The sequence below is a fragment of the Propithecus coquereli genome, unplaced genomic scaffold (genome assembly GCF_000956105.1).
Source record: "Propithecus coquereli isolate 6110/MARCELLA unplaced genomic scaffold, Pcoq_1.0 Scaffold27, whole genome shotgun sequence".
Classification (NCBI taxonomy): domain Eukaryota; kingdom Metazoa; phylum Chordata; class Mammalia; order Primates; family Indriidae; genus Propithecus; species Propithecus coquereli.
Genome location: NW_012148285.1, coordinates 577,130 through 605,014, shown reverse-complemented (window position 1 = coordinate 605,014; position 27,885 = coordinate 577,130). Strand labels below are relative to the sequence as shown.

The 27,885-nt window shown below is 56.7% G+C and overlaps 2 protein-coding genes across 2 annotated transcripts in view; both read right to left on the bottom strand.

Moving 5' to 3' along the window:
* HN1L (hematological and neurological expressed 1-like) overlaps positions 1-3,450 on the bottom strand; it is a 15,393-nt gene extending 11,943 nt beyond the window's left edge. Inside the window, exon 1 of the mRNA XM_012647758.1 lies at positions 3,345-3,450. Within this exon, the coding sequence (XP_012503212.1) occupies positions 3,345-3,388 (44 nt within the window). The 5' untranslated portion in view covers positions 3,389-3,450. The remainder of the gene's footprint in view (positions 1-3,344) is intronic.
* A 1,490-nt stretch (positions 3,451-4,940) lies between these two features.
* Positions 4,941-27,885, bottom strand: part of CRAMP1L (Crm, cramped-like (Drosophila)) — a 49,502-nt gene continuing 26,557 nt past the window's right edge. The window contains exons 6-20 of the mRNA XM_012647821.1: positions 27,204-27,289; positions 26,591-26,714; positions 25,564-25,645; positions 23,902-25,038; positions 20,760-20,937; positions 18,098-18,279; positions 17,929-18,003; positions 15,488-15,566; positions 14,489-14,593; positions 14,071-14,249; positions 13,311-13,379; positions 12,541-12,769; positions 11,507-11,671; positions 10,113-10,258; positions 4,941-7,643 (exon numbers count right to left, since the gene is read on the bottom strand). Of these exons, the coding sequence (XP_012503275.1) occupies positions 7,479-7,643; positions 10,113-10,258; positions 11,507-11,671; positions 12,541-12,769; positions 13,311-13,379; positions 14,071-14,249; positions 14,489-14,593; positions 15,488-15,566; positions 17,929-18,003; positions 18,098-18,279; positions 20,760-20,937; positions 23,902-25,038; positions 25,564-25,645; positions 26,591-26,714; positions 27,204-27,289 (3,001 nt within the window). The 3' untranslated portion in view covers positions 4,941-7,478. The remainder of the gene's footprint in view (positions 7,644-10,112; positions 10,259-11,506; positions 11,672-12,540; positions 12,770-13,310; positions 13,380-14,070; positions 14,250-14,488; positions 14,594-15,487; positions 15,567-17,928; positions 18,004-18,097; positions 18,280-20,759; positions 20,938-23,901; positions 25,039-25,563; positions 25,646-26,590; positions 26,715-27,203; positions 27,290-27,885) is intronic.

Genomic DNA, 27,885 nt, shown 5'->3' with positions numbered 1-27,885 from the left:
AAAAATAATAACCAAGCTTAAATCAAAAACAACTAACAAGATTCCTTGTAATTCTTAAAGTAGAACACAAAAAAAGTATGAAGAGAATAAAAAAATTTTAGAAAAAAAGAAGAAAGGGCCGACCAGATTTTAGGTGAGGCGCTTTGTTAAGGCCAGCTGACTTCCATGCCCACCTATGAATCGCGCAGCGCTGGCACTCTCCGCACCCTTCGCGGCTAACCGCGGCAGGCCTAACACGCTCGGGTCCCCGTCACAGCTCTGGAAACCAGGGACGCGGATCTGCAATCTTCAGAGCTCAACGGAATTTAACATCGAGTCTCATGCCAACATGCGCTACGACTCCTTCTGCTGATTTATCTGAAACATGGCTCTCCTCTCACCCCAAGTGTCCTGCGACCTGTCAGATCAGACTGCAGGTGGACGCCCTGATTCCAGCCCACCAGGACTCTTTCCTGACCCTCGAGTCTCCCCTGCCTCTCACCCTCGCTTCGATTCAACTCGCGCGGTTCCGCGCTCCCGTCACCGGCAGCCTGCACAGACCCCGTGGACCGATGAACAGGAGCAAGTCCTCGCCAGGGAGGAGTTTCCAGTTTAACGGGAAAGCTACATGTGCGCACGGGGGTTTCAGGGTCCCGTGTGAGTGATGTGACGGACACTGAGTGTCACCGGAACACCAACGTTTGGAAGAGGCGATGCCCAAATTGAGTGTGTGGTCTCCACGCGGAAAGGGTCCCGTGGGGGCACGGAAGGTAAGTGCTCGTTACCTGAAAGCACCAAATGTTAATCTGGGATGGAAATACAGCATTTAATACTGTTCTGTGTACTTTTCTGGATTTTTATTTGAAAACAAGCCGTACCACGGACTGCATTAGCAGGGATTATGGTGCATAAAGGCCTGGCCGCCTGGGAGCGGGCGGTGGCCACCTCCGCCACAAAGGCAATAGGCCGGCGCCACAGGTCTCACAGCCGGCAGCCACCGTGCCAACCGCAGGCTGCCGCAAAGGGGGATCCGAGCAGTGGACTGAGAGTTCAATAGACCTTTCAGCAAAAACACAACAATGGCGCAGTGTGGCCTTCTCCAGGCCACACGCAGCCACCGCTGTGACAGTGCTTATGGGGCGAGGAGGGGAAAGCCAGCGAGCTCAGACATTGGGGGACAATTTCACAATGTGGGGGTGCTTTCTGTTTTCCTTTGGTAGTGTCCCTTCCATGTGTTTTAATAAAGATATTAAAAACACACAAGAAAAACCAAGGGGCCTGTGACAAGAAGAAAAGCTCCGCGCACAGCTCAAGTGGACCAAGAGGCAGAGAAGACCAACTGCTCCTGACCCGCACAGCTTGTCCCTGCGCTTCAGAAATGGTTTTGGGGACTGGCCAGTGAGAAACAGACCCAGATTAAATTCTTTACAAATGGAGATTTTACAGTTTAAGGGAAGATTTTAGGTTAATGGTGGCTAAAAGCATGCTTTTACCGTTCAAAATCCCTTCAACACAAGATAATCCCTCAGAAAGAAAACAAAAGATATAGGGTCTGAAGAGGGGAAAACTGCCTGGGTAATTTACAGCCACCACTTGATTCCCTTCCCAGCAAAATAAAGTGTACATCTTAACAAGGCACCAGCCTAGCTGCTCAATCCCATCAAGACAGCCAGCAAACGCACGGCTTCCAACCCAAGCAGAAGCTTCCAATTACATTTACTCATCCAGTTAAGACTGGTTTACCAAGGTGCGGTGGCTCACACCTATAATCCTAGCATTTTGGGTGGCTGAGGCGAGAGAAATGCTTGAGGCCAGGAGTTCGAGACCAGCCTGGGCAACACAGCAAGACCCCCATCTCTGAGGGGAAAAACAAAAAACTGGTTTGCCTACCTTGACATCCTATAAGGAAGATTTTTCTCCTTTCATAACATCCTGTCTAAAAACGAATCCCCCAAAGAAGTGTGAACTACTACTTTAGAGCACTACCTCTGCAGCTAACTTCCGGAACTCAAAAAGCAAAAAACATCAGTGTTCCTTACGGTGCGTATAACCTCAACCACCGGGCTGCCAGTTAATGCTGGGCCTGCAGTCCCAGCTACAGGGCAGACTGAGGCGGGAGGATGGCTTGAGCCCAGGCAGCGTAAACAAAAAGGGAGTGTACTCATTGGACGCAACTGAGACGCCACTGGGAACGCAGCCCCTCGCCCGGCTGGGGCAGGTGTACGGAGCTCTGGTTGTCGGGCACCGGACACTTAGTGCATTCTGAGTGCGGAATAAACTCCTGGTCCCACATCAGCGCAGATCTAGAGGTGAGTGATTAACAGTCACTGTTCCATAGTTAATGGTTAACTACTTGGTTAACATGCCTGAGTACTGCCCTAACTCCCCCAAATTTAAAGGGTTTTTTAGCAAGTGGGAACAAGTCTTTAGTATTTATTCTGTTTAGCATTTGTCTCGACAGTTGTCACACGCACACATTCTCTTACTTCCAGAGAGCCTGTGCCGCAGAAATGGCTCATAGTACAGAAAAATCTCACGCATCTGAAGACCCAAAGCTTTACAACGCAAGCTGGCTGCTCGGGTGGCACGAAAGACCTCGTCGGCTCCATCGACCCTAATTTATGTGACTTCCAATACCCAAAAGCACTTCTGAGATAAAAAAATGTGCGTGTGTGTTCCTGGGTATTAGACACAAGTCAGGAGATGTGCGTTCCAATCTGTTTCCTCCTACAGCAAAGTAAGGAGAACAGCACCTACCTCCCCAGGCTGTGTGCAGACTAAAGGAGGTAACCTTTGCTTGAGCACTGCGGGCTGTCATCTTCTTCCCCCGACATCCTAGTACTTTCCAACTGGAAGTGGACTTGCCCGGACGAGCAGAAGCACAGCCACCGGCACACACATACGTACAGGCACAGGCAGACAGGCACACATGCGCACACGAGCACGGGCACACGTACACACAGGCACATGTGGGCGCGGGCACAGGCACACGCGGGCACACTTATGCGCGTGCAAACACGGGCACAGGCACACGTACACACACAGGCACACGCCAACACAGGCAGGCACGGACGCAGGCCGCGCAACCCGCCATTCCCCCGCGGCTTTGACCCAGACCCCGCGCGCCCTCCGCGCCCTGGCCCCGCCGCACGGAGTGGAGGAACTGGAGGGAGTGGAGGGCCGGCCCTTGCGGTCGGGGTCCCGGAACGCCCTGTCCGGCCGGCCGCGGCGCACACCGAGGGAAGGGCGGAGGCGCGGCCCGCGGGCCTCTGTGAGGCCGCCCTGCCCGCCGCCCGGCCCGCCCCGCTCCGCCGCCCGCCACGTGGCCGCGCCCCCGCCGGCCCCGCGCCCGCCCGGAGCCTCACCGGGAGCCCGCGCGGCCGCCCTCGCTCTCCGGGCCCTGGAACATGTCGCCCGCCGCCCGGCACCGCCCTCTGCCCGCCGCGCCGCCGTTCCCGCCCGACCCCGCGCAGGTACCCGAGCCCGTCCTCCTACGCCCATTGGGCGCCACGACGCCAATCTCACTTCCTCAGCCTATCGCCGCGCGGACCCCGCCCCTCGCGCCTGCACCCAATATATAGGCGGCTTGGAAAGGCCGGCGCCGCGCCCGCCGCCAATTGGTGGGAGCTGACGTCACTCAGAGCGTCGGGCGCTGGCATTGGGCAGCAGGCTGGAGGCCGAGGCCCGGGACGGAAACGGGGACGAGGGGGGCGCGGTGGGACCGCCGACTGTGCGCTGCCCGCATGGCCCCTGCAGACACAAGGCCCTCAGCACAGGCACAAATGACCACCGAACGACCATGGTTAGATCAAGTATTAGTATGTATTTATGCACAATAAAAACATTTACAAGTTGAACTGGAAATTTAAACAGAAGTTTAACAGCTCTTGTTTATTATATTAAATAACCGAAACACCTTTTATTCCCAAATTGGTAAAGAATAAATAATATAATTTACAATATGGTACAAAAAATAATCAGGAAAGACAGGCATTTTGCTTTATACATACACTGTATATGTATATTTATAATCTATAAAACAAATTCACATCTCAAACAAGCCGAAAACCTTAGATGATATGGCTTAACGATTATTAAAGGAAACAGCAATAATTTCTGCTGTCCAGACCATTCCTAGAGCCAGTTATCCTGTTACAGAACAAAGGGCACAGGTTGCTGTAGTGCTTCCAAGACACGACTTAAAAATTATTGTGAGATTAGGAGAGCTTTGACAGCTGGGAAAGGTTTGCTGTTTCTTTCTTTTTTTTTTTAATTAATCTTTCCTTGTTTTCCTTAAGACAAAGTGCCTTTTTCCTCACCAATGCATTTGCTAGATCTCCATGCTTAAAGAGAAAACACAACTGTGTTCCTCCTCCCTTGCTCCCAGTGTCTTGTATTCCACAACTTTCTTTGCAGAGCAAGTTTAGATTCACTGGTGTGATCTAGTTAAAGATGCTATTACACTGAAGAGAACATCCACCAGCAATGCCACCGTACAGAACAGCATGGAACGGGATTCTGATGCTAAGAAACTGCAGATGTGTGGGAGAGCAAGCAGGGCAAATGAGGACATGACCCCAACGATTCCCACTCCCTGAGCAAGTACTCTACACCTATGAGATACAGAAGGATGAAAAAATGTCGTGAAAGCCTGAACTTGGACTTGCCTCTGCACCTTCTGAAGGATGGAATGCTCTCACTGTACATTCGCAATCAAGAATCAAAGCCAAAATGCCAACTTCCTTGACACCAGAGATATTTGGTCTCAATCTTTAGAAAAGATGAATCAGCAGAAAGACCCCAAGACATTAGAGAGATTAGGGAAAGATTTTTCTAAGAAACTGATCTCATCTTAATCACAACATGCACAAAGGAAGCCACAGGTTTTGAGACTATTTCTGCTGGAAAGGCAGAGGAAGACACAGGAAGTGGAAGGCCTCTCTGCTTGAGTCTTTTGAAAATTCCAGCCATTAACAGTTGCCTGTGTTTGTACATAAATATTCACTTAGGCTGGAAGAAAATGCATCGTTTTTCCGCAACAACTGACACCATTTCCCCTTCATATTGAAAACAAAGACATATACCGGTCTAGCTGCTAGAGAAGCAGCAGAATTCTCTGGAATCCTGTCAGTTTTACTCCAGGAGAGGAGTCAGTCCTCTCCTCCCTAAGTTACCTACCTATTGGATGACAACAGCCACAGCCCGCCGCACCCAGAGGGAGTCTATGCCGGAGACCCAGGTGGGAGGCGCTGTTAAATAAGTCAGGAGCCTACAAAAGCAGATCGCTGTCTCCAAGGTCTTCCCCATTGGATGTCACTGGGCAGAGGTGCAAAGCAACACAGCGCACTGCCTCAGGGTGTCCTGACAGGCAGCTCAGGCCCCTCTGTCCCTGGTACAGCACACGTGGCCCCTGGGTACTCTGCGCATCAAGGCTGTACTGTTACTTGGCATCTCTGGCCTAGACTGTGGCAAAGTGGGAAAGCTCGGAGTGGCCTAACAGCAGCCTGGTGTCCTAACCTACTGCAGACCTGGCGACGTCACATGCCCAGCAAGGGAGAGCGACTGATCTTCTTTAGCTCAATGAGTTGCTAATTTCAGGAGGCTGATATGTTAAGCATTATTAAAACACAAGCTAGTTTAAAGATACTCTGGATCAAACACTGCCGTTTATAACCCTTAATAAAGTGGCACCATGTTCCTTTTTTTCATCCCTCCAGAGCTTTGGGACTGTTTTTTTAAGATCTTGTGTCAAAGTCTGAAAGTCTGAAGGAGGTAAACCACCTTAGAGGCAAAAGCTCCAAGAAAAACTTGTGAGAAGACAAAAGAAAGCTCCTGCCTGGGAGCCCGCTGTCCTGCAGTGCATCACCACCTGTGGTCTGCAGCGGCTACAGCGGCTGGCGCGACAGCAGGACTGAGGGCATCCACCTGCGTCTACGCCAGAGGCCTTTCTTCCCTCTCTTCACCGTTCCCTTCATTGTGGACGGGGAGAGAAGTGGTGCAGAGGGCCGGGGCCAGCCCTGAGTGCTGCTGCCTGCCTCACGAAAGGTGGGGGGCAGAGCGAGTGTAGGTTCAGCTGGGTTAGAAAAGCCAAATCAGTCCCGGCTACTGGCGGCGCAGGCACCACCTGCCCAACAGCACAGCGGTGGCGCCTGGCCACACTGGATATGGCTGGACGGTGACTTGTGTGCTTGGAACTCCTGAGGCTGAGAAGGCAAAGGAGCCCTGGTTAGCTCCATCTGGGAAAGACCGGACGTTGGGCCGTCTGCTGTTTTAACATTGGTCACCCGGGGCTCAAGGAAGGAGACCACCAAAGGGCATGGGTTTGGTGAGCTCTGACCCCATCTGGACATGTGAACCTTGCCTGCGTGCCCTGAACAGGAGAGAGATGGGAGGAGAAACCGGAGCCTCAGGCAAAGGCGTGCGTGTGGGACTGAGCACGTACACCAGGCCTCCCTGCACCAGCACCAAGGGGAGCAGAGAAGGCTCTGAAGAAGAGAAAACTTTCCTCACGACGGCAAGTTTGTCCCAGATGCCAGACAGTAACACGGGGAAGCTCAAGAACTCATCAGGAAAGTCTCATCTGTAGTCTCATCAGTGCTTAGGGGCCATCCCAGCGGAGAGAAACATCTCAGATCACCCAGGAGAAACCTGCGAAGGGGCACGGGCAGGAAACCAACTAACAGGGACTCTTCTTCCTCTTCCACGTCTCCCTAATTCTTAAAACACAGGAAAAACATTTTCAGCCAGCTCAGCAGGACCATATAAAGTCCACACCATCTGCGTAAGATGTGGTTCTCGTCCCCCTTCCTGTGAAGGTGGAGCAGCTGGGCGGGAGCACTAGAGTGAGTGTTTCTGGGCTGATGGCACTGGCTGCAGCCCCTGACACTCAGACATCCTCTGAGCGTCTGCTGTCTCGGGGCGTGACACCACCAGGCAGGAGCCCAGGCCACACCCGACAGTCCTACCCTGCACCCTCCCGAGAGCAACCCAAAGTGGCGCAGGTTTGGCAGAAGGAACACTGCAGCGGCCTGGGGGCTCCCCGCAGAGAAAGGGGAGACAGCAACTCCCCGGCACGCAGCAGCTACGCCAAGGCACACGCTCCCTTCTCAGAAAGCAAGCCCACTGAACGTCCAACACAGCCGCTGAGGCAGAGCACAGGCTGAAACGGCACTGCTGTGCAGACCCTGACACGGGGCCCCAGGACTGGCCAGGAACTGCTCCGAACCACAGCAACTTCTGCCGTCCCCCCTTCCCGAGAACTGGTCCTGGTCCCCCGGGACATCACTGTCCTCTGCTTGTGGGGACACAGTTCATGACCAGTGGCTCCTGCATGGGTACATTGTAGGGTGCAGAGGTGCTTCTCTTCAGACCATCTTCCGGGGGTCCTGGGCTCGATCTGTCCTCTCTCGCTGGAAGAGTTGTTCAGCTACCACAAAGGAGAACCCCCAGCCCCATAAGTCCTCCTTTTAGCCTCCAGGATACCCTGTCCTGAGCTGTGGTCACTGGGATAGGTCACCGACAGGGGGGCCACCTCCGCCAGCATCAAACAGAACCTCCCGGCGGCCAGGCTCCGTGATGGACAGCTCTTGGGCCAGGTCGTTGAACCGAGATATGTAGTCGATGCTGTTCTCATTCATCATGCACGCCAGCTGGGAATCCACCACCTGCAGCACAGAGGAGACACGGGACCATGTCAGCTGGCGGCTGGATGGCCCTCCCGAGGGAGGTGGCTCCCTGCGGAGAAGACTGCTATCTCCCACCAACTCCCGCTGCTGGAGTCGAGCCGTGGACGGCGGCCCAGTGTGCTCTGGAGAATTTCAGAAGGACCCGTTGTCCGCACACACTGCTGCACCAGTGTGGTGGTGCTCCTCCCGACAGCCACAGAGACTGAGGAGCAGCCTGAGGGAACAGACGCAGTGAGGGGACAGCGTTTGCTGGGGAGAGAGGTTGGGGGGCTCCAAGGACTAGAGCCTGAGCAGGAGGTGGGGTACATCCTGAGGACAAGTTGGGAGCGTGTTCCTTTTGGGAGAAACAAGTGCAAAGGCCCTGAGGCGGGAACAGGCTTTGACTGTTCAAAAAGCACAGGAGAGACACTGGCCATGACACAGGGAGCGCGGCGGAGTGGAGCGGGGAGACGCGTGTGCAGCAAGGCCTCAGGATTTGATCCTGCGCGTGGCTATGTGGAACCTGCTGTCTTCACTGTTTACCCTCCGCCTCCTGCGCCTGAGTGGAAGCGTCCTGTGGACAGGGCCTTTGTTTGCATGTAGTAGACCCTTAATAAATGTCGATAATGAATTGCACGACATCGTGAATGAATGGGAGGCTTTGGAAAACTGAGCAGGGCTATGGTATGAACTGAATTTTAAACTTTTTATTAATATTATGGGGAAGGTGAAACAAGTTCAACTTGTTTTTAGAACGTAGAGCAATCGTGACTCTCCTGCCCGAGTTCCATCAGCAGCTTCCACCCTCCTCCACCGGGCCGGTCCAGCTCCGCCTCTCCCCAGGTCACTCACCCCACCGCCGACTCACATCCCACCAGCGGGCCCGGCCGCAGGTGTTTCACGCCGCACGTGCGGCCGAGGAGCACTACCTGCCAGACACGACCGTGCTGTGCGTGCAGGTTCTCAGTAATAGCCTCTCGCTAGACACTGACCTGCCCTTTCTGCAGGGAGGGATGTGTTTCAGTCACTCGCTAAGGACACAGAGTTTCACAAACATCGACTATGTCTTCGCTTCGTGCCACTCACCTTCACGTCACCCAGGGATCCTGGGTGCAAATTCTGATTCAGGGGCCCTGGGATGGGCCTGAGAATCTGCATCTCTAACTTCTAGGTGTTTCTGCAGCTGGTCTGTGGCCCATTCTTTGAACAGCAGGGCTGTGGCATGGTGTCTCAGGACATTTGTGCAGTGCCTGTCCCACAGGGGCCGGGTACGTACAAACGTCCACACAAACACGGGAGGGGAACACCAGCACCCCAGGTGTGCTGAGTGAACACTCCGAGGCCAAGCAGGCTGAAGCACTGCTACGAGCTGAGTGAGGAGACCCACTGCGTTACTGTGTCTGCGTTTGGATGGAGTTTCCAGTCAGATCACTGCTTGGCTCAGTGCTCCAAAGCCTTTCCCTCAGTTCATCATCCTGAGATTCTCAATTTATGTTTTTTGACCTTTTTTTGCTCCAGGTTTCCCTCAAGCATCGGCCTACAAATTCCTCAAGGAATACCTACTACTGTCTCCATACCCCGGACCCAGATTAAGGACTCCTACAATAGGATAAAGCCTTCCAGTGGCATTCTAGAGGGACGAGTCTCCCTCTGAGCCTACCCCCCAAGCACTGCCGCTCTGCGCCCTGCACCCTGCACCAGCTAGATGCCCATCCCACCTTCACCCCTTGAGCAAGCCTTTCGCCCTGCAAGCCTGACTCGCCCAGATGCCACTCAAACCACCTGACGGACACCTGGGTGGCTGCGAGCAGACAGCCTGGCCAAACGAAAGAGGGACACTGCATCTGGTCCAGAGAAGACAATCACATGCGGAGCTCTGCTCCCACACGCAGGAGCTGCCATGATGTGACGCCTACCACGGTCAGCCCCAGTGCAGGAGAAGCACGAGGATGGCAGAGTCCTGCAGAACCAACCCAGCTCCACTGGGCCGGCCACGACACACTGCAGGAGACCCTGCCTGAAGGTTCCCTGCCGTCAGGACGGGACTGGCGATGGCAGAACCGCTCACTATCACCACATACTCCACAGTGGCACTGGCACCTCACAAATCAGGAAACCCAAGCAGCCCAGGGCCACACAGCTGCTGAAGGACACCGTGGATGCAAGCTCAGCTCCAGCCGCCCTCAGAGACCCTGCTCCCCACCTGGCACCAGGGCTTCCCTGTCTGCATGCCTTCAGGGCTCAGCTGGCACGGAGTCTGTCGCTGCCCATGTGGACGGATGCCAGCCCAGTCGAGCCAGCACCTCCATTCTCAGCAGCAGCCAGACACCGGGTGTGCATGGGCCATCTCCTGGCATTATTCCACCCTGGCAAGCAGTTCTCAGTGACCCACAGGTCTGGGGAGGGATCCGGCCACCTCTGCGGCGGGAGTTGGGGGGTCAAGCTCAGGTGTGCGGTTGGTGCACCTACCTCTGCAACGTCGGCCAGGGACCTGGACACAAATGAGTCCCGTGAGTTTCCATCCAACAAGCTGGGGCCAAGCAAGGAGGTGCCACTGTTGGTCCCGATGGGAGTTGGCAGCATCTTCCGGCTCTTCTCTGGAGAGATGAAGCTTGCTGCAGAGAGAGGACCAGAGGAAAACACCCTGAGATCCAGCTTGGTCTGAACCGGCCCAGCGGGAGGGTCCTGAGGCGGGGCTTGCATACGGTGCTTCGGATGGAAGGGACACTGGGTAACTGGCTTTCCCGTGTAACGATCCTTGGGTACAGATGTGTGTCTCATTTTCCAGGAGCCCCCCAGTGTCCCACCCTGGAGCCGCTGCCCTGGTCCCCGCATTTTGTTCTCTGTGAGTAGTCCTCCCTGACGGGCATTCAGTCTGTGTCCAACTGTTCCTGACGTATGTTTGACTTCGCACGTATCTGCACTGGGTCGTGTGGCAGTAGGAGACGCTGGAGGGGGCCGGCGCCCTTGTCAACACTCAGACCCAGGACTCTGAATCGCTCTCGGCCATCAGGCGTGGTGCCACCTTCAGGCTGACTGAGCTCACTGTGTGTGACACACGCAGGGCTGTCCGTGACAACCATCCACGTGCCCTGGCTGCTCCCAAAAACCACAAGGGCGTCGGTCCCTGACATGCTAAGGGGAGCTCTTCCTGTGTGGAAAACAGGAGCTGGGCGTGTCTTTCCCTGACATGCCCCTTCCCGCCACACTAACACCTGGTACCCCATGAGCAGACAGACCGGGGACGAGGATGAACACGTCCTCTGTACTCTCCCGTTTGCAGTGAGGAAGGCACCATGAGGCAGCTGGACCATCCACTTCAGAATATCTGACCCCAGCGAGAGGAGCCAACAGTGCAAAGACGGGAACTTCTTTCCTCCCACCCTCGGCAGGGCCCTGCAGAAAGCCCCAGTGGTGAGGGTGCAAGGGGCTCAGAGAGCCCACGTGTGGGGTGATGGGGACATTCTGTGCTCCCATCAGGCTGTGGGTTACCAGGGTGTATACACTTGTCAAAGCTCAGTGAACCAGGCCAGGTGAAGTAGCTCAAGGCCTGTAATCCCAGTGCTTTGGGAGGCCAAGGCGGGAGGATTGCTCGAGGCCAGGAGTTTAAGACCAGCCCGAGCAAGAGCAAGATCCCATCTCTACAAAAAATAGAAGAATTAGCTGGGCCTGGTGGCACGTGCCTGCAGTCCCAGCTATTCCTGAAAGTTATGCCTAAAAAAATTAACTCAGAAAAAAATTAACACTTGAGAAACAAGCAGACAGCCCTAGTAGGGGTTCAGCCACAGAGCAACGAGAGCCCCGTCGCCCAGACTCCACCCTGCTGGTCTGGGAAGGGACTCGAGCCCTCCCCACACGCTCACCAAACAAGCTGCTGAGCGAGGAGTCGGTGGAGTCGCTGGGGTACCACTGAGGGTCGTGGGTGGGAGAGGCGATCCAGTCCGGTTGGGGGCTGCCGGATGGGGAGGGAAGACTCTTGGAACCGTCACTGCCATTCAGCTTTGCTGGAGAGAGAGGGACGCCTTCACCTGCCCACCAAAATGCTGGGTCAGAGATGCTGCACGGGGGAGAAGTCTGGTCCCTGCTTCCCCAACCCCCATTGAGCAGGGAGCGTGGCCATGCCACCAAGCGCTGCCAAGCTGGGAGACCCCGGACCCCGAGGGCCCCCACACCAGGATGGACACCCTGCTCTCAGGGGAGGATCACAGAGCCTTCGGGAGGGCTTCGTGTGGCAAGAGAGACAGGACGCAGAGCAACAACAATGGCAGCAACGAGCATGCAGGAGGCCAGGCCCTCGCCACGATCTTCATGTGAATCATCTCGCTAGCGCTGACAACAGCCTTGAGTCGGGCTCACTATTCCCAGTTTATTGCTTAGGAAAGTGAGGCTCAGACATTGGAGACCTGCCCAAGGCCACTTGCTAACAGGGTGTGAGCTCCCGTCTGCCTGAACCCACAGCCTGAATTGTACCAGCGACCAACAACCACGCCACTGCTCCCAGGAGCATCGCCCCAAGCGCAGGCCAGGCCCAGGCCCCACAGGTACCAGTCTAGCCATTTCCTAAACGCTGTGACACCCACAGGCTGTCCCCTCACATTCCAAGTCAGCTGGGAAGATGCCCCTCTGACCCCGTGCTGGGGAGGGCCTTGCGGGCCACCCTGCTCTTGTCCCAAGGTCAGGAGCAATCCTACCGGGCCACCCACGGCCTCAGGTCCCACACGCATCCTGTCTGTCTGCACTGCCTCTGCCAGGGCCAAGCAGCACCTTGTAGGTGGCACGTATCCAAGTCTCACAAAATGATAGCTGGACCGGAACATTCCCAGTGAGCGTGGCGAACACTCAGGCAGGAGGCCAGACCCCTGATTCCAGGAAGGGGAGAGGCCACCCTGCTGCTCACCATACTGGCCGGAGCTGATGGCGATCTCGATGATGGAGTCACTGATGTGCGTGGCGGGCTCTCCCTGCGAGAGCGCGTCCTCGGGCGGGCCTGGCAGGGAGATGTCCAGCAGAGCAGAGACGTCCGGTGGAGAGAGCCGGGTGCTGGGGGCCTCTGCTGAGGACAGCGTGGAGAGGCCATTCTGGAGAGAAGCCTTGGGCAGCTCAGGTAAGGAGAGGACAGACGAGCCCTGGGGGGAGACAGGTGTTGTTCAGACACAACTGGCCAATCAGAACCTCTAATGAAAAATCAATCCTAGCTTCACAGCTCGGCGGGCGAGTGACGGGCAAATCAGAGGCGATGGGTGCCGCAGTCCCCTACACGCCTGGGGAATTTGATTCTCCCAAAACCATGGGAAGGCAGAGCCAAGGGCCAAGCCCTGGAGGCCAGGACCTGCTCGGACTGCCGCCAGCAGGGCAACAGTGCACAGGCGCAGAGTGGCGCCAGGGGAGCTACCAGCTGACGGCTTCCTCCTCCATGGCCAAAAAACGGAGTCCTTGCAGTACCAAGTATGATCAGCCTTGCAGGGGGAGGAAGGGAGTCTGGGGTGGGAGACAGCCACCTTCGTTCACTCACTCCAGGCAGCAGGCACAGGGATGGGGGTGGGGGACAACAAAGCCACTGCGTCAGGGCCATCCAGGGGAGAGACGCTGGCAGGACCAGGGGTGGGGGTTAGGGCACTGGAGGGGTCGTGGGGCTGTTTCGCTCAGTGGCCCAAGGGCACACTCTACCTGGAAACTGTCCGTCACTGGCTCTTGCTCAGGCCTCGAGGGGATGCTGACAAATGGGTCGCTCGTGCCCTGCAAGAACAGCAGGCCCACCCGTGAGCACCGCACGGTGTGCCAGACACTGCCCAAGCCATTGCCTGGAACGGAGCTCCAGGGGCAAGTGCTGCCCCATCCCCCTGGGCCTCCTGACAGCCAGAGGGACAGTCTTCGGGTAGGGGTCTAGGCTGAAAATGCTAAGAAGCCACTTTCAGAGTGTGAGCCCTGCAGTTTCGACTTTTTGTTGACTCCAAGAGCAAACTCAAGTCCTACCGAGAAGTTGACCTTGAAGCAGGCAGGGCTGGGCTCCCTAGAGTTCTGAGAGGGTTGGCCCACCCCCAGGCAGCCCGCAGGCAGGCCACAGCAGGCCAGAGAAGCCAGACCACCTGGAGGGGTGGTGAAGGAGTGATGGGAAGGCCGTCTCCTTTTGTAGACGAGAAACACCCAGGAACGCCCAGGCAGAGGCCACCGTGCTGACTGCTGGCCGGCTCGGTCGGTTATTCCCACACAGAGCCACCCGCCAGTGTCCCAGCTCTGGCTCTCCAGGGCCACGCGGTGCTCACTCACACGGTGCCCCCTGCCCCGCATTCAGACGCTTTCCTCCAGCCCACGTGGTCCAACCTCTCACAGGCGGGACTGGAGTCCCGTGTGATCTCAGCCCCACGTCCTGGGCTCCCACCCCAGAAGCTGCTAACACTGAATTTCAAGCCCTTCTAAACACACTCACCCCCATGGCAGGGATGGGGTCTCCATTCTGGGGGCTTGCTGTGGAGTCCTGACTGGAGACGGCAGCTGCTACCTCTTCCGAGGACAGTGCAGAGAGGCCGGACAAGCCCTCAGGGTCCAGGACAGGGAGGGGGCTCCCGGGGATGATGCCTGCACTTTTAGCGGCCAAGTCGATAGCACCTGGCAACAGAAACAACGCTTCGAATCTCTGCTCTACTGCCACCCCACATATCCCAAGGCGGCTTGGGAACGGCCTCTCCCTCACACCTCATTTCAGTGCAAGAGCCAAGGGCTCCGATGCTCTCTCTGAAGGGTAATGAGACATCATGATTCAAAGAAGAAAACATTAAAAACCTTGTGACAAAAACATCCCTCAGAAACCTGACGTGTGGCTGTCACAGTGCAGGTTACACACTTACTGGCCAGGTGACCCGTGGTCTGGGGTGGAAGGACCTTGGGCACGATCGGCCGGGAAAGAGCTGCTTTGGTCAGAGAAGACTGGATGGGCCGGAACGAACCTCTCCCTGCGAGGGCGAGGACAAAAGCAGACATGTCAGCGCTGCCCGCCCATGCCTTCCCTTGCAGAGCCTTCGCAGCCACGGTCAGGGTCACAGGGGCGGAGCCAAGGTAGAAGCCACAGAACATTCCAAGCACTTGCTAACTCGGAGAGTCAGAGGTCACACAGGCCCCCACCAGGGAGAAGAGCTCTGGCACCCTCCACGGTGGCACCACTGTGCCTCTTAGGAGCTGCTGAAGGGCTGCGATCACCACTGTCATCCTGGGAGGACGGCCCTTTATGGTCCATGGGCCTGCGAGGTGAGCCACAGGCTCCTGCGAGGCAGTCGGAGCATCCGACCTGGGACTGAGGCTCTGCCGCTGCAGATGGGTTTGATCCTGCTCAGCTTCCCACGGGTAGAAAGGGGGCACGAGAAAAAGCAATGGGAACAGGCCCGTGCGGGTCTTACGGTATGCCCGTGTGAACACCAAGACTGGTGAGAACACAAATCCCAGAGCGTGTGACTACGGACTCTCCCCGGACCAGGCTGACTTCAAGGAGCCAGGGCCCCACTGAACTCAGACGTGTGAAAGCATGGTTCATACACCCAGCCACAACCCCACTCCGCAACACGCCCAACAAGGCGTCACATGCGGAGAGCGGGCAACAGACGCTCCACTGCACCGAGCTGAGCAAGGCGCGCACACAGGGCCACCGGGACCACACTGGCAGAGGCGCCTCCACACCACCGGCAGCAGGGCCCACGCCTGGCCCGCCACTGCAGCCAGGCCCGGCAAAGGCACACCAGGTGTGCTTGAAATGTCACTCGGAGAGCCATGGAAATCGACACCTGCTGTTCCCAAGCACAGAGCCACACCTGGGTGAGGAGGAGGAAACACAGCCCTGGGGCGCGGGCCCTTACCAGTTACGGAGGAGTTCGACAGGATGGAGAAGGAGCAGACGTTGTGGGACTGGTTTTCAGGTCTAGGCAGCAGCGTTCTCTGTGAAGGAGAAACTGCGACAATCAGAGCGATGAAAAGATGCCCTCGCTCCAGAAAGCCAGTTAGACAGAAAGGGACGCTCCGAGGGAGCTGAGCACGACCAGGCGAGGTGACGACACACAAGCCCGGGCACCCGAGAGCTGTCCTGTGACACTGCGCCTCCGAACACCAGGTCGTCTCTAACGCAAACCGGGGAATCTGCCCTCTCCCAGGGAAAAGTGAAGGAACGTCACAATCATCTCCTTTCAATCCAGAATGTTCTTCTGCATTTGGCTGGAATGCAACTATGTAACTACTGGATGTGGACTTCTGTGAGAGACACCCCGACTCTGGGCTTCCTCACGTGTGGGGTGAAGGGAAGACAGCTCCTGGCTCGTAGCCCACAGACCCTGAAGGGCACGGGCTGCTCCTCCGTGGGGCTCCCGCGTGCGGACAATCAGGCTGCAGTGCGCTAAGGGCACCTGTGAATGGGGACGGCCACCACCCAAGAAATCATACTCATCACTGAAACTGTGAGTCATCAGAGTAAAACATTAGCAAAGGCGTCCGTCAACCCCAAAGTGCCGCGAGTCGCTCCAGCCTCTGGGCACACAGCTGCCGTTCTGTGCTCCCATATGGAGGACTCGGGCCCGAGACAACTCCCCGACCCTCAGAAGCACCCCGCGGCGTCAGTGTCGGCAGAGGCTGGGGTGGAGGTGCCACTAGGACAGCAGCAGGCCGCAATCCATGCACATGAGCCACGCACATCCTGTGCCAGCTTCGTGCCCACGGCTAACACGGGGATCGGCAGGCTCTTTCTGTAAAGGGCCAGGCAGGACATATTTTAGGTTTGGGGACCATACTTGACCCTGCCCTTGGGAAACAGCCACAGGCAGTATAGCAATTAATAACTGTGGCAGTGTGCCAGTAAAACGTTACACACGAAATTATTAAGTGAAAAGACCACATGTTGTATGATCCCATTTATAGGAAATGCCCAGAACAGGCCAATCCACAGAGACAGAAAGTGACCAGTGGCTGCCAGGGGCTAGGGGGAGAAGGCAGTGTGCGTTAACAGCTACAGCGTTTCCTTCCGGGGTGATGGTGCTGGAGTGTCAGACAGTGGCGATCGTTGTACAACCTCGTAAACAGACTGAAAACCACTTAGTTATACACTTTAAATGGCTGACTTTATGGTGTGTGAACTGCGTATCTATAAAGCTTTTTTTTTTTTTTTTTTTGTGAGACAGTGTCATTCTGTTGTCTGGGATAGAGTGCCATGGAGTCAGCCTAGCTCACAGCAACCTCAAACTCCCGGGCTCAAGCTATCCTACTGCCTCAGCCTCCCAAGTAGCTGGAATTACAGGCGCACGCCACCATACTCAGCTAATTTTTTGTAAATATTTTTAGTTGTCCAGCTAATTTCTTTCTATTTTTAGTAGAAACGTGGTCTTGCTCTTGCTCAGGCTGGTCTCGAACTCCTGAGCTCAAATTATCCTCCAGCCTTTGCCTCCCAGAGTGCTAGGATTATAGGCGTGAGCCGCCGCGCCCAGCCTATAAAGCTATTTTAAATAAAAAACAACAGTCAGACTGGACTTGGCCCCTGGGCCACAGTTTTCGACGCTGGACTAAGCAGCCAGAGCGTGCACTCGGCCAGGAGTATTTTCCATTTCAAATGCAAAGTATGAAATGCATAAGATTAAATGCACTAAATTAATCTGAACACAGAATACCTAAGATTTAGAATGCATCTTTCTTCCCAAGACCTTTCGTGCAATCCCTCATTTCTAAATATACTAATCTCAAGAGAGAAAAAGATTTCTAAGAGTCTATGAAAAACATTAATCTAAAAAAATACACATTTATAAATATCTAAGGCCATAGTTTTTTCAGACTTCCAGCCTCACTCCCCTTATCTTATACCTCAAAATGACAATGTCCTCTTTCTCACATGCCTCTACTTCCCTGGGCTTCCCCTGGGTCCTCCCAGGTTCATCATCATGGGCTCGTGAGAGGTCGGGCCTCTGGCCAACTGCTTCCACTGACTAAATATTTACAAACAGATGTTCTGACGATCCTTGAATATATCCCAATCTGAGACATCACTGGGACATGAATCCCCGGAACTTTGTCTATTTTTGCAAGCAGTTTTCAACGTTGTTCAAAAGTCATCCTTATATTCAGGTATTGTTAAATTCGCCGCTGCTGCTTGTATTTACCCTATTCACGAGGAGGAAAAGGGGCAGGGATTTCCCCCATTTACGCCACGAAAACCTGAGATACAGAAGAAACCCAGTGTGACCTGTCAGCCTGGCCAACGGGAGGGCCAGGGAGGCCCAGCTGCAAGGCCGGGCACATGCAGACTTGAACGAGGTTCCCTGACCTGGACCACCAGTGGCTTCCGCAGATGCCGGTTCCGCAACTTCCTGGGCTTTGGCAAAAAGAAATCCGACTGCATCTGTAAGGGAAACAGGACCCGACTCTTGAAGGAGCATTTTCCACAAATGGGGTCGGGGGCACCCAGCATGCGAGGCAGCGCGGCCTGCACTTACGCTGATGGAGTTCAGATGCTGACGGAAGGTCAACTCTGCTTCTTTACTGGGAGAGAAGAGCTTCCCGTGTCGGCTGTTGGGTGGCAAAGTTGTCGGGACAGCAAAAAGGCCACCGTCTGAGTCACTGCTTCCTGTGCTAGAAGAACCAGCCACCAAAAGGGGTCTTGGAGGGTTTCGCAAACCTGGAAGAGGAGAAGGGAGAATCAACTCACCTAGCAACATCTCCAGGGGAATGGAATCCTACTGGGAAGAAAATCCGAAAGGAATTCTCTCGGCAACCTGTTTGGTTGCATTGAAAGGAATGTGCTGAAATCTCAGTTCCATAAGAATGCTGATTTTCCATCATTCTCACTGAAATTCTCGTTTCTGTTTTGAGCAGATCACGGGTCTCCTGGATAGGACAAAAGTACTTCTCCACTCTGTTTGGTGCCCAGGGAGGGGAAGAGAATCCGAGGACTTTTCGGAGGCCAGGCGCAGTGGTGAACACCTGTAATCCCAGGAGTTCGAGACCAGCCTGGGCAACACAGTGAAGCCCCGTCTCTACTGTTTGAATGAATGAATGAAATCCTAAAAAACAATTTCCAGAGCTAGAAGAGCCTTCGAGGTCACCTACTGTAGACCGGAAACCAGCAAACTTTCCCGGTTAAAGGGCCAGACGCCCCACCTCAGCTTCGTGGGCACTCATCCCCGGGCAGCCCTGTCTGCAGCACACACCGCTACAGACACCATGCAGACGAGGGAGCATGGCTCTGCGCCGGTGAGGCCACACCTGGGACCGCAGCAGCAGGCTTGATTCGGGCTGCAGACTGAACCCTGGTCTCAATCTCTAGTTTTTAGAAAACAGACCCGGAGATAAAAGAACAGAAAATATTTATGTCAGAACTAGTGCTGCTGTTTTCGGCACCATCAAAATTCATGATGGGAATCACCCTTTGTTTTTTTTGTTTTTTGTTTTTAATTTCAGGATATTATGGGGGTACAGATGTTTAGGTTATGTATGTTGCCCTTACCCCCATTCTTTCTTTTCTGAGACAGAGTCTCACTTTGTTGCCCCGGGCTAGAGTGCCGTGGCGTCATCCTAGCTCACAGCAACCTCAAACTCCTGGGCTCAAGTGATCCTCCTGCCTCAGCCTCCCAAGTAGCTGGGACTACAGGTGTGGCCACCACGCCTGGCTAAATTTCTATTTTTAGTAGAGACGGGGTCTTGCTCTTGCTCAGGCTGGTCTCAAACTTCTGGCCTCAAGCGACCCTCCCACCTCGGCCTCCCAGAGTGCTGGGATCACAGGCGTGGCCACCACATTTGGCTCCTCTTAATTCTTTATCTGCAGCTTTGTGGATTAAACTGACATGGCCCACCGGCCAGGTCTTCCACACGCTATTGTAGATTTCTAGAATTACAGGTTCTTCCATCTATAACCGTCCTCAATTCAGAAAGAGGAAATTAAAGAGTACCCGGAATTAAGAAATTTAAAAATCAGAATGGAAGGCGGGAAAAGCCCACACAACCCACCAGCAGGGAGTGCGTGTCACCACTGTGTCCACCAGGACTCAAGCCTGCTGGTGCCGTCCTCACCAGACCGCCAGGAAGGAACCGGAGGAAGGGGAAGGAGAAACAACAAGAAGAAAAGAACCTCAGGGGGACGCGAGCTAACGCAACAGCAGCCTCAGTTTCCTCCCAGGCCACCAGGACGGACCCAGGGAAACGGAGTCCTCTGGAATCTCACGGCAAGTCATCACATTACTCATCAGAGAAAACCCAGAAGCCAGCAACATTCTCTGAGAGGAAAATAACCTTGGGGAGCCGCCAACACACCAGGACACTGCATGTGTCTGGCCAGAAAGCTGCGTACGTTTCGGTACCCTGGCCAGGCCAGCGCTTCGCCTGACTCCGGGAGGCTGACTTAGCAGAGGCGGGGCTGCTGCTTACACGACGCGGGCGCCGGAGCACAGACCTGGGCCGACGCTGCAGTCACGGCACCCATGCCAGCAACGCCGCCGAGACAACACCCTTTGTGTCAAAGTGTGGAGGCGGCGTTCCAGGGCACGGGATGGAAAGGAGCGCCCAGTCCTCAGCCCCCAGCGGCCCCCGCCTGCAGGGTCACGCCCGTCTCACCAGACTGGTCTCCGGAAGAGCGGAGGAACCAGGGTAGCCCGTGCCCGTGTTCAAGCTGCGTATTCTACCTTTAAAATTGACGTAGAACTCACCATACTAGCTACAATAGCCTGTTTTAATATGGGTTAAAAGCAAGAAAAATTGATGCCTCAGGGAGACAGGCTACATCAATCTTGGGGTTTTATGTCTCCAATAACACAATTTATGAACCTCGAATTGGGATTATTTCCTGCATACACCTGGGACACGGCACACTGCGGAGAGCACCTCATTCCATCTTTTTTCTAGGACTTTCTAGGACTGCTGGCACATCCCCTAATTGAAGCCTTCTTTATTCTAATATTTTAGATATAAAGAAAACAGTTGCAGTAGGTTCAGAAAAACCAGCCTTCTCAGGGGCCTATTACAGGGGCCCATGGCAGACTGGACAGCAAGGCCGGGTCTCAGGCACACCGGCACCTCAGCCCCCAAGCCCACCCAGGACCACGGATGGCGCCTTCAGGGCGGTCCAGGCATGGGGGATGGGGAGCGCAGTCGCCCGCGCCTCACCTGAGGAGCAAGGTGCGGAGCTGGGCGGGAAGGTCTTGCTGCTGCGGAGGGTGGCTTGGTTCCGGGGACACCGGGGGCTGCGGGAGCTGATGGTCACCACCTTCCCTGGGGGTGTCGCTGACTGCTCCTCCTGCGAAGGCCTCACCGAGGCTGTGGACATGGCATTTGCTTCCGGAGCCTGGGGCAGAAATGGGCCAAACAACGTCCAAACTCAGCACAGGAAAAACCGCTGTGAAATGCGTGCCCTGGAGCAGCAGCACGAGGACGCCCTTGAGGTCCACAAGGACTCGGGAGGCGCTTGCACGATGGCACAGGTCAGGTCAGAGGCACCGACAGTGGCATCCCCCAGAGTCACTCGGCTGTCGCCAGTTCTAAAGCTCACTGGTCAGGGAAGCAAGGAGAACCACTCCATCCTGAGCACCTTCCCGTGTCTACACTGTTTACCCTGCCCGCAGACGGCCTGGCCTGCGCCCACTCGGAGCGAGGCTGTGGGGGGAGGCGCCGGATGGCAAGTGACAAAGCCGCATTAAAAAGCCAGCCTGAGATGACTGCAGTAGCCTCTTCTGCTTGCAAGTCAGAGGAGAGAAACGCAGACTTACTTTCCAGAACCAAACACAGTCACAGCAGAGGCCTCTGCGGGGCCAAAGCTCCCAGCCCAAGGGTTCTGCAGGCCCAGGCCCAGCTCCAGGCCCTGCAGAGGCTGCCGCTGGGTCCTAGGCCCCGCCTAGCTTGGCGGCACCCTGGGAAGACCCGGCTGAGGCCCCGGCCTCTCGGCTCTCCTCCCCCTCACTCCTAGCGCCCACTCCCAGGGTCCCAACCAGGCATGACCTCACCTGTGAATGACACAGCCTGTGCTTTTGCCACAGCCTCACGGACTCTGCTCGCTCAGCACCTCTAGCCCCCGGCCACCCGCCTTTGTCATTCCATAGACCCCATGGCCCCGCCAGCACCGCTGGCCTCCAGTCCTTTCCTATTTCACTTTCTCCACCCCTGCCCGAGCAGCTCCGCTGGCCTCCAGTGTCTCCTGATCTCTGAGGCTCAGCCTTCTGAGGCGCCTGCCTGTCACAGCTCCGCGGGTGAGGATCGGCCGTGGGAGAACACAGGCTGGGGCGGTCCGCCGCTGCTCTTGGGGGGCCCAGTTACGACCCTCCACATGTCCACCCTGCCCTGTGCCTTGTCCTGCTGAGGCCGAGGCTGGGACGCCCGCTGTGCCTCCTTCCCAGGACACGTGGACACACCCATCTCTCCTCAGTCCCCTCCTGTGACCGCCCAAGATCCAAACCAGAAAAGACCTTGAATCCACTGCCTGTGGGCTCCGCTCCTTCACCCCAACTGTTCCCACAGCCCGGCTGGCCCGAGGGTCTCCTCCCCACTGCTCCTCCTGAGGCCGCCTTCCCTGTCCGGCCTGGCCCAAGGGCCACCTGAGCGCTGGGCCCAGGCACCAGCACCCCAAGCCCCATCTCCAAGTCCTTCTCACTTTCTCACCACGTGGTGACCGAGCCCCTCTCCCTGCGAACACCATCCAGGGGCACAAGGGCGGGAGCCGTGACTGACACCAAGCACGGGACAGCAGGTGTGGGGCTCACGAGTACACAGGCACACAGACTTCGCGTACAGTTCTGGTCGCAAAACCCCCAGCCTCGTCCTGGGAGGGCCTGGCAGTCACGCCGCCTCCCCACCGATGGCTCTCCAGCGGCTCGCCAACGAAAATGACACGCCACTCTCTCGGGCCCCAGGACCTTGCTCTCGTACCCACGTGATCCTACTCAGACTTGGGGGGTGTGGGATGGGGTTACTCCCATCAGTGATGCCTTCTGCATCCGATTTGTGGGCTCCACTGACTGGTAGGGGACCCCTGCCTGGGCTCCAGGACCACAGAAGACAAGGAGCCTCCAGAGGACCCCAGACCTCAATAGCTACCCTCAGAGGCGCCCAGACACCGCAGAGACCACCCTGTCCAGCCCTTCCCCAGCTCCGCTCCTCCACCTTGGCCTGCCAACAGCCCCCTGGTTGGCCCTGACCGTGTCACACTCTGCCTGCACAGCACAGCGGGGACAGCCTTTCCGAGACAGCACAGGCACAGGACTCGAGCCCCTGCCTCCCTGCCATGGAACTGTCTCTCCCCTCTGGACCCCACACTGCTGGCAGGCCCTCGCCACCCAGCTGAGAGCCCTCCAGGCTGGGCCTGGCTTCCCAAGGAGGCCAGGAGGACAAAGTGGTCTTGGAATACGATGCGTCTGCTCATTTCTGCCTGCCAGTGTAATTTCACAAGACCCGGACTCTGTGACGTGTGGCTCTCAGAAAAGCAGCTTTGAAGACAAAACAGGACAGAGCCCACTCCCCCACAACCTGTCATCTGCTCCAGTCACTGCCTTCCTTAAAACTGCCGTCCCCAACCCTCCAGACTGAGGATCGGTCTGTGGCCTGTCAGGAGCCGCGCTGCATGGAAAGAGGGGAGCGGCAGGCGAACAAGCGAAGCTTCGTCTGTATTGACAGCTGCTCCTCGTCGCTCGCATCACGGCCTGTGCCCGTCTCCTGTCAGATCAGCGGCAGCATGAGATTCTCGGAGAAGCACAAACCCTGCTGTAAACTGCACATGGAGGGATCTAGGGCTGCGCGTTTCTTGTGAGAATCTAATGCCTGACCATCTGAGGCAGAGCGGAGGTGGTGATGCTAGCGCTGGAGAGCGGCTGCAAACACAGATTATCGTCAGCAGAGAGGCTTGCACAACGAATGCAATGTGCTTGCATCATCCCACAACCATCCCCTGCCTTGGTCCATGGAAAAGCTGTCTCCCATGAAACAGGTCCTTGGTGCCAAAAAGGTTGGGGACTGCTGGCTTAAAAGATAAATGACCCTGGTCCTTGCCTTTTCCTGCACATAAGATAACGTCTGACGGGGTTGGTGTCTATGTGCCTGTAACCTGCAGCCAGACGTACGCTTACACCCAAACCCTGATGTGACTGAGCACGTGCCAAGCTCGCACGAGCGCCGTGACCTGGAACACCGCCGCGGTCGGCCGGGACGGCTCCGAAGGGCTGTGGGCTTCGGCCTCTGGTCCTCAGTGAGCCTTCTCAGTAAAACTAGCCCCGACTCTGTAAAAGCTCAGCTGCCACTTCTTTTGACAGCCCAACCCACTCACCAGCTTCGGGTTGACCTCGGTGGAGATGAGCTTCAGCAGGCAGCGGAGGAGGCGCTGCTTGTGGAGCGTGGCGGGCGGAGCGCCAGGCGGGGTGCCCTGGCCCTGCCCACCGGGGGCCTGCCCGGGGCCCAGTGCGGCCAGCCAGTCGTACTCCAGCTGCAGCTTGCTCGGCTTGCCCATCATGAGGTAGACTTCGGCCAGCGTAAGGCTTTCAGAGGTCTGCAGGTTCCAGCCCTCCTCACGGAGCTGTTGGGCCAGCCGGCTGGCGGGGACCTCCTTTGGGGGCCTGGCGGCAGGCTGTCCCTGAGACGGCGGAGGCTCCGGGGGGCTCCCCTTCTCTTGGGGCTCCTCTATAGGTGCGTCTGCCAAGTCTTTAGTGCAAACATCTGGCAGGAGCCTGGGGCCAGCTGGGGTGAGGTCAGCAGCCTCCCTGCCGCCAAGGGCAGGAGCCTCTGGGGAGACAGCCCCGCCAGGAGGAGGGTACACGCCCCCCAGCTGTGTGTCCGCACAGCGGCACTGCTCGGGGACAATGAGGTCCTGACAGGACTTTAGGTAGCGGGGCAAGGGGTCTAGGATGGAGAGCTCATCCTCCAGGTCTGGGAGCTGGCTGCAGGCACATGGCAAGGCCCCCGGCTCCCGGGTCAGGCCATCCCCACCCTCTGCAGGAGCCACTGCAGGGGTCTTCTCGAGATGTGGCCCAGCGTCCTGGTGCCCAGGGGGAGGCCTGTCAGGAGCATCAGGGATGCTCAGGCTCGGGGTGGACCCCTCCCCAGGGGCGCTTTCAGGGGAGCTCTCTCCAGAGCTCTGAGACGTGTCAGTGGTGGGAGGGGGCCGCCCCCCACCTTTGCTGTCGGTGCTGCCCTTTGGGCACTTCACATGGCCCCGGGCCGTGCCCTGCCCACTCTGGATGCCCAGGATCTGGGCTGGGGGCAGTGAGTGGACGTCCTTGGTGCCTTGTTTGCACCGGCCACCCTCCTGCCAGTGCACTGTGCAAAAAGCCTTGGAGTGCACCACTCGGGCCACGCCAGGCAGCGGCGTCAGCGTGCAGTTCTCGCCTGGGAACAGGTGCAGCGTCACCTTCTCCTGCGTGGGCACAGCGCACGAGTCCTGCAGCTGCCGCTCCTCGAGCGTCTTCCGCTGAACACACAGTCAAGGAAGGCACCAAGGCCATGCTGCTCACTAGGCACGTGGCTAGACCACAGCCACACGCCTCCTGGCACCACTGGGGCTCGGATCATGCCCCCCGACTCCTGACCCAGGCTTTCCTCATGCCACTACCAAAAATGCTGACCCAGACACTTGGCATCTTTAGGAAATTCATACACATCATAGGAGCCAGCCAAGCATGGAGAAGGCTGGGCTGTCCTGTGGTCACTGTGCTCAGCCTACTGGCAGGAACACTTCAGCCACCGCCATGGGCCAGACGGCAGGCCAGTGACATTGGGGAGGGCTGGCTGTGGCCACATCCTAACACTGCGGGAGGTCAAAGAGGGGCTCAATACCCACAACCCAGCAGACAAAGGTGACAGCGGCACACCACGTCACGGCACAGCCGCCACGCCCATGGGCCCTCTACGATGACAGGTACTAGGAAGCAAGACCCATTCCCAAGCAGCACATGGTGCAGGGTTTGGAGGGTTTACTCTAGTTGGAAAAAGATACAATTCGCACTTCCTGGAGCGCCCACTTCTGCTTCAAGAACTCGATGAGGCTGGAGACCTTCCGGTGCAGCTCCACGATCATCCTAGAGAAACAGTGAGTGAGGGCAGGGAGGCTGGGACAACAGGGACGCCTTTGGCTTGAAGCACCAAAAAGAGAAAAGGGGCCTTGGAAGGGGCACCAGGGAGGGGGCATTTGCTGGGCCCTCAGCTCCTTTTCCTAAAAATTAGCCTTTGCAGTTGAGAGCACAGTGGATCACGCAGAACTGCAGCGTGACGGGGATACGTGCACCAGCACACGGTCTCGACCAGGACACGTGGGACACCCTGACAACCTGCGCTGTGAGCGCCTCCTGGGCTCAGGAAGGGTGGGTCTGGACAGCCTTACTCCATCCCGAGAAAATAAAAAGACGTAAATGGAAGAAATACGGCCCCGACACGTGCTGCAGTGTGGATGCACCTCAGAACCAGCAGGCCCAGCGAAAGAAGCCAGTCGCAGAAGGCTCTGTGCACGACCGCATCCTACGAAGTGCGCGGACAGGCAAACGCACGGAGACAAGAAGCAGACTGGGCACTGCCAGGGGCTGGGGGAGGGTGAGAATTGAGGAGGACAGCTAATGGCATGGGGTCTCTTTTGGGCATAATAAAAACCTTCTGGAACTAAACAGAGGAGGTGGATGCATAGCACTATGAATGTACCAAATGTCACTGAACTACTAACTGCAAAATGGCTAACGGTCCATTCTGTTACGTGAATTTTACCTTAATTTAAAAAAACATAAAAGTGGAAAAGGCCCATCCCACGTGGGTGCCCTGTGCATGAATCAGACACAAACCGCCAGGGAGCCGGTGAGGGAGGGACAAGAGGGAGGCTCTGCAGCCACTCGCCCTCTCACCACGTGCTCTGGGCTCATACACGGCCTGTGAGACCCCTGCCCAGGTGTGGGCCTGCAGCTCGGTGCTCCCAGGTGTCCCAGGGTCCCCCCCACACCCGTCCTCAAGCGCTGTCAGGGCACTGAAGACCGCGCTACCTGAGGCGTGGGTTCTGGGCGAGGCTCTGCACACGGGCCCAGGCGTGGTTGTTCCGTGGCTGCAGCTCTACAGGGACCTTCAGGGGCAGGCGCACTGGCTTCTGGTCCTCTTCGTCACTCAAGCCTGCAACGGGGGCGGAACCATGAAAGTCTCGTGCAGACCAACCTTGAGGCAGAAGGCAAAGTGCTCCGCCAGAAAACCAGTGAGGTAAGAGAGCTGTGGACAGACTACCTTGCAGAGGAGGGCAAGGACGGCAGAGAAAGCCCCGCAAGGAAGAAACTCCAACACGGCTGCTCATGCATTTGCAAAGGCAGAGCCACGGAACAGGCCAGAGAGGCCATGAGAGCCTCGATCCTGACGACGGCTGACTGCTCTGTCTGAACATCTAGCTCTGAGCTAAACTGGACGTGCTGTGTGGATGCACGGCTATGACGAGGAGAGCTTCAAACTCAAGAGCAGCCCAGCTCACAGGACTGGGATTAAGCGGGGTCAGACACAAAGCGACAGCAGAGACGTCTGAGCTCAGCCAGCCCATCACTACATGGGACAAGATGGGCACCATGTTGGATCCTGTGAGCTACAGGACGTGCTGGCCCTGCCCAGTTCACGTACCATCTGGATCACAGAGCTTCTTCAGGGCCCGGCACATGGGTGCTTTGATCCGCAGGTTCCTCCCTTTGTAGCGTACAGTGGTGGCCCTGGGAAAAGAGTTTTGAAGGAACACTGAGGCCTCCGAATGAATAGAAGGAAGGAAGGGCCAGTGTGTCCAAGAGGCGCTGAGCCAGAGCGGGGGGACCTGGTCACGCACCCGCCCCACCCGCCAGTGCCTGCCTAGAGCCGCGTGGGGCTCCCAAGACAGTGGGTAGACACGGTGACAGACATGATGTGGTGACTCTGGACAGCCTACCGCTCTCCTGACCACAGCTCACACCCCAAAGGGACGGCTGCTGTTGTTTACAGGAAACACATTGTGCCCTCCCGCTCAGTGACTGGCAGGCACGAGCTGCAATCCATCCTCTGGAAGGGCCACTGCACTGGAGGCTGCTCAGACGGTCACCCCTCCCTCTACCTGCTCCAGGTCTGCAAGCTCTTCCCTTCAGCCCCTCAAAGAAGAGGCTCTCCATCTACCTCTACATGACCTCCCTGTGACCTCTAAGCCCACCTCTGTGACCTCAACATGACCTCCATGTGACCACCCTGTGACCTCTCCATAACCTCTCTGTGACTACCTGGCCACGTCAGCATTGCCCCCAGACCCTCTGTAAACCTCATTGGCAGGACCCCAGGCACTGGG